Genomic DNA, 9,320 nt, shown 5'->3' on the forward strand with positions numbered 1-9,320 from the left:
GGTACCGGGAACCGAACTCATGACCTTGCGCTTGCCAGGCAGGCGCTTTGCCACTGAGCTAAATCCCCAGCCCCAACCCAAAATTTTAACCTTATGCTTCTTTCAGATTTCTAGTTTCAGCTGGTCCCCACAGATGATTCAGACAAAGTACCCTAAAAACAGACCTAACTATGCCCTTCCTCAGCAGGAAGTAGCTACCAACAACACAGGTCACCCCTATCCCTATTAGATCAAGTCTAAAATGATAAGTCACAAGGCAACCCCCCCATGGGGAATTTAAGCTCTTTTATTAAGGAGTTAATAAAAACTCCCTCCTCTTCACCTGTTTCTCTCCAGTTCCCCTCAACAAAAGCCAACCCTGACCTCATACACCTTGGTAGAACTAGATGTTCAACTTTTACAAACAACCCACCCCACTTGGGCTGTTCTGGCCCACAAACACCCTCCTGAAAAACAGCTTAAAAACCCCATTCTTTGCTCAGTCTGGGGCTGTCCTAGTTCTCTGGGCAGCCCGCCATGTTGCTGTCCCCCTCTATAAGGCTCCTCTCATGTCAGAAGGTCTGTTCTGGTTCTGTGTGGGTCTTGGCCCAATCATATCAGGCAGATATATATATTCACAGAACTCTGGAAGGCTGAGGCAGGAGAACCAACAGTTTAGGCCTACCCTGGGCAACATAGGAACTTAGCCAGACTTCAGGTTTTTTTCCCTTGTTTGAGACAGGTTCACACTGTACAGACCATGTTTGCTTAGCTTTGAACTCACAGGGCAGCCCAGGCTGGTATTGAACTTGCTATGTTCCTTCTGCCTCAGCCTCCTGAGCGCTAGGATTATAGGCAAGTTCAACCATGCCTGATGATCCAGGTCTTACAACAACAACAACAAAATAAATGGGCTGGGTATGCAGTTAAGAGCAAGGGCTCGAGGGGCTAGGGGTTTAGCTCAGTGGCACAGTGCCTGCCTGGCAAGTGTGACATCGTGAGTTTGATTCCCAGTACCAGAAACAAACAAACAAACAGAGCAAGGGCTCAGGGTAATCACCAGAAGAGCCATCAATCAATATTAAAATTGAAAAATGAAAAGAAAGTATGCTGAGCAATGTATATTGATACAGGGACACCAAATTCAGTTTGGGGACCACCACCATGAAAAAAGAAATCAAGTTTATTACAGCTTTATAAAGACAGTGATGTCATGCCCACAGAGAACAGATCAGAAAACTGCACGAATCCGTGACTTGGGATTTGGTCACCACTGGGTGAGGTGATGCCGGCCTGTTCAGCAAGAACTAGGGAGGCTGACACAGAAGCATGGATATGAGTTTGAGGAAAGCTTGGTCCACGTAGTGAGTTGAAGGCCAGCCTGATACACTCAGATAGATCCTATCTCAACAAACGAACAAACAAACCACACTTTATGATCATCCAGTCTCAGCTTCAAATGTTGCTGATGTTAAAGGCATGAGTGAAAACTTCTCACTCAACACTGACACAAAAAAATACAATGCTATCCCTGAGGCAAGAAGGGAAACTTACTCTCTCATGCCACAATTGTTAAAGAAAGGGTGTGTGTCCAATGGAATCAGCTGAGGGAATTGGCTGGAGAAGGTGAAGTCTAAGACAGGAGCTGCTGAAGACCTGAGAGTGCAGCTCCTATGGGCAGACAAGGAGGTCACACTTTTCCAAGTCTCCTTGGGGAGGTTGGAGAGGAGGAAACATGGGTCCAACCCCAAGACCCAGTCATCCTAGTTGACCTAACCAATGGCCTCTTCCTTTCAGGTCAGGGTTCTTCCCACAGGGACATTTCCCAGGAAAGATGGATTCTCAGGTAGTGGCCACGACATTTAGTCTGAAAGACAGTAATTTGAGGCTGGGGAAATGTAAGTTTGAATTTAAAAAAAAGAAACTCAGGAATTGAGGTAAACTAAACTGAAAAGATCTAGAAGTCTTTTGTTTTGGTTTGTTCTGTGTTTTGTCACACTGGTGGTCAAGCAATAAGCCTTTGCCACAGGCTGTGTCTCTGTTCCTTGGTTTGTTTTGCTTTGTTTGTGTACAGTGTGATGTCACTGCAGTCGTAGGAGAGCACCCTTCCCTTGGACAGTGAAGCACTTTGTCAGCACAGCCAAGGACCAAAAACTGAGTCTCCTCTATTCACCCAGGATCATTGTTTAGGATTTTGGTGTCAGGTCAGCATTAAGAGTCCCAAGGATGGAGGTTTTCCCATTGCCCTTACAATGTTCCTTGCCTGAAGGGTAGCCCTGTGCCACAGGACTGATAAGGCAAAGGAGACCCCATTTTTAATTTTCAACTACATCTTCAGAGAAGTTACTTAAAGTTCACTGAAGCTGTAGCTCACTCTAGGTGACTTCATTATCAACTCAGCACAGCAGAGTCATAACGGGAACAGAACAAGCAGGACAAATTGGGAGGTGGGCTACAAGTTAAACTGCACTGGTCATTTGGAATTTGGTTCTCTGATCTTCTGGGAGAAGTAAACTTTGTGACGATGCCCAAAAATGAGGTAATAGTTACTATAGAAACCTAAAATATATTTCAACTGAAAGTGAGACCCAGATCAGCACAGACATCTTCTCTAGCTCCTGGTTAGGGACTGTCCCTCAGCCAGCTAATAAAGCTTGCTTGTTCATGCCTTTTTGGTTTTTTAGTGAGTGACTTACTTGATGGACTCACTTGGCATATCAGGGTCCTGTCACCAAACGGTTTGGTATCAAAGCAGCTCACATGGACCTATTTTCCCTAGAAGTTTCCCATTTGTTTCTTCTCCCCTGGGCTCAGTACTGGCCTCCCACAGCAGGTGTGCTCCTGAGCACAATCCCTGCACTTCCCAAGGGAACCCTACTTTAGAGTTTTGTTCTTTGAAACACATTTGCAGTAGGCAACATTAGAGTAATTCAAAAGAGAGTCACAAAAATGAGGAGGAAAAAGATGAGCAGAAAAGTCCAGGCCTGTAATCAGGGCAATCTGGACAAATGAGGCAGAGAATTCAAGAGCAAGTCCAACCCAGACATTCAGAAGGACTTTGCTTTGATACAAATATTCTGTAGCTGCAGAGCAGTGGTCAAGCTCTACGATGGGTCTAGTAACATGGGTATATTTGGAAGGGGGAGAAAAACCAGGAAACATGGAGGAAATATGTGGCTGGAGAAAATTAAATAATTGGAGGGAATGAACAAAATACAATAACTCTATTTGTTGCCATGAGTTCCTCAGGCCCAACTGCATTGGTCACAGAACTGAGAGCCTTTTCTCCTCAGTTACTGCAGACTCATGAGCTCTTAGCTGGAAACCAGGTACAAAGATCCTGGAGGAAACCCGATGATTCACATGAAACACTATTTCTGAGCATTTCCTTACTTTTATCTACACCTTCATCTGAAGCCTGGATTGACATCTAGCAACTTGAATTATAATTTCTGATCCTGCCTAGGACTCAGGCCCACAGAAATTACTTCTACTCTCAGGTCCATAATTCTCCAACTTTGCTGCCTGCTGCCAACCTGGCCTTTCTCACTCACACTGAAGGAAGAGCTCTGTGTTCCTGGGGCCAGAAGACAGCATGGGAAATGTGCATTCAACTAGATGGGGATACAGGCCGGGCATGGCTTAGGGCGCATGTTGTACAATGCTCGGTTGCAACACAGTTCATGGAGAACACAGAACCAGATTGTCCTGGGGTGGTTTAGTGGTTTCATCATCCTCCTAAGTGCTTCATGAGCCTCGTTCCGCATCTGCTGAATAGTACCATGCCTGGGAACATCAACCTCTGGAGGAACAGAGTACAGCTCCTTCTTTAAGTTCCTCAGCCTGGCAGTGTGGTCCAGCAGCTTCTTCATGGTGGCTATGGATATGAAATTCCTTATGAAGCAGAAGGTAGTGAGCTGGGAGCAGCAGCTCAGCGAAGGCAGAAAGGCGCAGACCTGCGCATCTGTGATCCCACAGTTTTCCAAACGCAGGATGGTCAGGGTGGCTGCGACATTATCCAGCAGAATTCGCAGGGGCTGAGTACTAAAATGAGTCAGCCTGATACAGCTCAGATCCAAGTGTTTTAGCTTTCGGGTCTGCTCAGCCTGGGGCAGCTGGTTCCAGTCAGAGTGTGAAAGCTGGCAGTGAGTTAATGACAGGATCTCCAAGGGGCACTTCAGGCACCTGTAGAAAACCAAGGAGGTAAATCTGAAAATTGGTAGTGAAAATTAGTGAGTGGTGGAAACAATGAAGTGGACCAAGTGTCACATGACTCAGCCCAATTTAGAGTTGACATTCTTGTTCCTTGCTTATATATCTGTGTGACATTACCATCACTTGCTTACATATCTGAGTCTTGAATCTCTGCAGTCCCCTTTCCTCATTCCCAAGCAGAAAACCACAGCTGTTTCCTGCTGAGGGCAGCAGGAGACAGGCAGGAATGAAAAATCAGGCAAGATCTGGCCACAGGTACTGGGGTTGTTTGAAAGGCTGTCAGCAGAGTGTGCATCCTTGTTCCCTGTGCTGGACCTCTGTCCCTTGACATCAGCTTCAGACACCTGCTCTTCCCATCCAGTCACCAGCTCACGCTGGGGTACACCATTCTCATGGTGACTGCTAGCAGGATCAGAGATGCCTGGGGATTTCTCAGCACTGTAGCCCAGGTGGGATTCTTGAGAAAGAGTTCACACTCCTGCCCCCACTCTATCTGAGCCCACCTCTTGGCATTTTAGTATGGTGTTCCTTTCCAGTCTGGTTACTCAATTACAGAGGCAGTGTGACACCTTGTTATCATACTGAAGAGTGAAAAAACAGTATGTTTGACCTCTGTTTCACCTCCTGTGGATGGCACACCATCCCTATTCCCTAATCTTTCTGGAACAGAGCAAAGCTCTCCTGAGTGCAGAGAGCTCCACATCTTACCTGAGTACCTCGTCCAAGTGGCCTTCAAGGAAGTCAACAGAGTCCATATAAATCTCTTGCAGACTGTGAAGCTTAAGAAATTGAGAGGTGATTTTATTGAACAAGTCCTCTCTCCTCTCTGGGGAAATGACAGTAGGCACAGAGATGTCAGAAATAATTAGTTTGTGCAGATTTTTCATCTGTCCCAGAAAACAGGCGAATTGAGCAAATTCAAAGAATGTCCAGCAGTGACCCACATCCAACCCCTGCACCGAATCAACGTTCAGCATTGCGAGGAACTCTTTGATCCATTGAGGGCACAGGCCTGTAATACACAGCTTCTCACATTCCAGCTGTACCAGGTCTTCCCTCTCTTGCACCCACTTGAGGAGGTAGAATTGCACTGGATGCAGCCCTCCATCATTGATCCACAGATCTACAATCACCCTCGGCGGCTGGTTTTTTGCTCCCCTTGGCACACTCATCTCGGTTTTCCTCCTCTTCATGGCTGCAGAGGAGCAGCCTTCCAACTTGTTTTCAGCCCACACTCTCCAGAAGTTCTGGTGCATGACCCGCATATCTAGTACTTGCAGTTTCAATGTCCTGTGGGTGAAGCAGTAAGGACCTGAAAATTTAGGCCAGGACCCAGGTTCCTGCTCTGCCTTCCACTTCTCTGAGATCTGCTGCTATCTTCTCAACTCTTTCTATGCTGTAGATTTCTGCCTCTGCTTTTGCCTTTGAATCCAGCCCAGTCCCTACTCCCGGTGCCTGTGGGAGGAATCAGGAACTTCTTGCTCCTTTCACTGCAGCCCCCCACATCATCTGACCTCCCCATCTGGCAGTACATGCCCAGGTGGCCCCACAATACCTTAGGCTTCTCTGATCCTCTGCCAGTGCCTATCAGAAGCTCCTGCTTCACCCTGGAGCCCCCACTCTCCTGACACTTTCTGTCCCTTCCTGGAATCCCAGGGCCTCCCTCCAGGACACCTGAGTCACACTCACCTGCAGCAAACCTTCTGGCTCAGCAACACGTGAATCCCTTCCAGCACAGCCTGTAACATCCTTTCCTGCACCTGGACAGCATCTTCCTGAGTGTCCAAAGTCCCTTTTGTCCTCATCTCCATCAGTGCTCCCAGGGGTAGGCAGGGAAAGGGCCAGGCCAGCACCATGGCCTTCAGGACCTCAGCATGTCCCCTTGTGAAGGCCTCCATGAACACTGGTGGGAAGAGCTCCCCTGGCAGATCTTCCACAGCCTCCATGGCCAAAGCCTCGTCCCTCAGCAAGCTCTGAATTGCCAGTTTCTGTAATGTGTGTGGGGACTCGGTGCTCATCCTGCTGAAGCTGGAAGGGCAGGGGTGCTGGGGAAACACTGAGGAAATAGACATGCTTTCAGTCAGGGCTGAGACACCCCTTCTCACCCATCAGGAACCAACTTGCAGCCAAAATGTCCCTGACATGACAAGGTTGGAAGGGTCCCCACTTGGTCCCAAATCTATTTAGTGCTTATGGTCCCAAAGCATTACTTCTTCTTTTAGTGACACCAGGAGGAATGCCTGATCACACAGTGATGAAGCAAGGAGATGAGCAAAACTTTCCTTTCCAACTCCAGCACTCTGAACTCTGGACCTGCTGGGAATTGGGAACCAAAGATTCTGAACCTGACTCCTATCAGTTTTGCTAAAATATTCTGATCCCCATTCCAAGGAATTATATCCAATAAAATGGAAAAGTTATATGGTCCAGTCTCTAACTTATCAGTTTCCACAATGCACCTGGTCAAAAAAAACTAAGCAGACCATGAAATGAATGCCATGAGTTTTCATTGCAAAAAACTACAGAATCCTGAATTCCCCTCCTACCCCAGAGGTGGCAGGAGCAGGGAAGGGTCTCATCTGTCTGCCACCCATTTAGTTCCCTGGGTCATGCAAACCCCGACAGTGGAAACAGAGACTCAACGGGATGACCACTCAGCAGTGTGGGAGCTGGCTGGGGAATTTCTTAGGCTGTGAAGCCTCTTGTGCATGAAAATAGAACATTAACTCATGAGGTTGAAGTCTAGAGGATAAGGCCTCTGTCATTCCCAAATTTTTCTTTAGAAACTAACTTATGTGTTTCAGAAACCCTCTAAATTTTGTGGAAACCCCAAATGTTCTCTGAAATTATTGTTTGATTGGAGGTTTCAAATAACCAACTCAAGAGCATTATTCAGTTCTTCTTCATGCTAATGGGAGGCTGCACTGTAATCCATCTGACACCAGCATTCCTGCATCACTATAGGCTGCTATACAGCATGTAGCTCTCTCAACTTTGTTGATTTTGTTCTTCTTAATACCCTAAGATCCCTAAGATGCTACCAAAGCATCTAGCAATCTTTTGGATTTAATGATACAGTATTTTATTGAATTACATAACTATGGAATCTACAGCATGGTAGGATTCCATGGGTGTGTATCCAACCATAGGTTTTTTTTTTTATTCTGAGAATTTGTTTCAAAACAAAATATGGCCTAAGTGAAAAACTCCTATGTTCAAATCATAGTTCTAAATTATAATAACAAATTAAGGCATCTAAAGTTGGGAGTTGATGGGCAGGTGTGGTGCACCATACCTGCAATTTCAGCACTTGGGAGGCAGAGTCAAGCATTGCTGTGAGTTTGAGGATACAGCTTGAATTTAAAAACCAGCCTGAAGTACATAGTGAGACCTCTTAAACACCCAAAGAGAAAAAAAATGGAAAATTTACAGCAGAAATCAAACTGTTATGGAAGAGTAAAAATCTAAATTTTAAGTGTAAATCTACACCTCACATCTACTCATCTGAATCTACACTTAAAGCAACATTGATGGCATTCCAGGCTGCAGCTCACAGAGAGTGTTGAGGGCAGATGGGGTGCATGTGCTCAGGAGGGTGGTGACTCCCCAGGACTAGATGAGGTGGCCGAGCGCTCGGGGCTCTGAAGAGTCCAGGCAGCATCTCCAGGCTCCAGGCTCCTGGATGGCTACTCGGGGGATTTTATTGATTCCTGATCCTGTCTCTCTTTTCAGATAGTGCTTTTCAATCAGAGTGTTGATTCTGAGCCTCCACCCAGGTATCCTGACTGCTTCTCAGCTTTCACCGGATGAATACATAGATAGGAAGAAAAGTCCCATTTTGAATGTTAAGAGCTGAGAAGCGTTTGGAAGCTCAGGACTCAGGCACTGATGGACTCCACACCGTTGTTGAGTTTTACTCACATGTGACTGTCATAGCTCTGTGTGTGAGATGGGGCAGTTGTTATCCACTACTGACACTGGCAGAAAAATCCCCAACCTGAAAACCTTGGTTAGGGGGACTTTGGGCAAATAACATTGTCACAGGATTCCAGACTTAGAACAACAGTGTGAAGTCAGCGATGTCATCCTCAGGGAAAACGCCACGGCAGTCTCCATGCGTCAGCGGAGCCTTGGGTGCTGTGCTTCCTGAGAGCAGATCATGTGACCCCTCAAGGAAGAGAGAGGCCTCCTCGGGTGAGTCTCATCTTGAAGACTTAGATGGAAGCCAGGCTGAGTGGAACCTGCCTATAAGCCCAGCACTAGCAAGGCTGCGTCAGAAGACTCACCATGGGTTTGAGACGAGCCTAGTCCACATAAGTGTTCAAGGCTGGCCTGAAGTACATTCTGAGTTGAAATCAAGCTGGGCAACATAGTAAGAGCTTGGTTCAAAAAATAATAACAGTCACAAAACCCCAAGCCTATCTATCTTGAGAGACAGAAGCCACAAAATCATAAGTGTCATCAGAATCCTCTATTGCTACATGACACTAGCAGAAGACAGATGACAGGTGCCTTCACTGAGGCCAAAGACTCACCACGCTCAGATTCAGCTGAGGGTCACAGGGCTCCAGGAATCTCAGCAGGACCAGCGGCGACTGGCAGCTCCAGGACTGAGCATCTCCTCCTCTGCCCCTCTCCCCTTTTATCTCCCTTGTTAGCCACACCTTACCTTCCCAGCCCCTCCCTTCCTAGTAGACTCAGAGCCCTGACTGGGTCTCTCTCTCCCCACCCAGTTCACCCTGGTGATGCTCCTTCCTTGGCCTCTCGAGTGCTGGGATTTCATGTCTGTACAAGCATGTACAAATGTCAATTAGAATGATCTTGCCTGAAAATAAAAATTCAAAAAGGCTGGGATGTAAGCCCATGCAAATGTACTACATTCAAACCTGAGCTGTGAAAAAATAAAATGGTAATAAAAGCCCACAATAAGCGAGTGATACAGCTAAATGGTAGCAGTTCCTTGTGCTCAAACCCTAGTTCCACACTCACAACGAAAGGAGTTCATCTGAGGAGGGAGTCATTATCCAGTGGAGGACCCAGATGCACGAAGGGCCATGTTCTCAGGAGGGAGCTGTGCGAGGAGCATTGATGAACCTGGAAAGCAATTTGTGGATGGGCTGCAGCTA

The 9,320-nt window shown here is 46.8% G+C and overlaps 1 protein-coding gene across 1 annotated transcript in view; it reads right to left on the minus strand.

Moving 5' to 3' along the window:
• LOC102012969 overlaps positions 1-9,320 on the minus strand; it is a 58,401-nt gene that overhangs the window by 48,205 nt on the left and 876 nt on the right. The window contains exons 2-5 of the mRNA XM_013504134.1: positions 9,184-9,288; positions 5,884-6,250; positions 4,903-5,484; positions 3,608-4,164 (exon numbers count right to left, since the gene is read on the minus strand). Coding sequence (XP_013359588.1) covers positions 3,608-4,164; positions 4,903-5,484; positions 5,884-6,250; positions 9,184-9,199 — 1,522 coding nt within the window. The 5' untranslated portion in view covers positions 9,200-9,288. The remainder of the gene's footprint in view (positions 1-3,607; positions 4,165-4,902; positions 5,485-5,883; positions 6,251-9,183; positions 9,289-9,320) is intronic.

This window comes from Chinchilla lanigera, unplaced genomic scaffold (genome assembly GCF_000276665.1).
Source record: "Chinchilla lanigera isolate Chin_1 unplaced genomic scaffold, ChiLan1.0 scaffold00085, whole genome shotgun sequence".
In the NCBI taxonomy this organism is placed as follows: domain Eukaryota; kingdom Metazoa; phylum Chordata; class Mammalia; order Rodentia; family Chinchillidae; genus Chinchilla; species Chinchilla lanigera.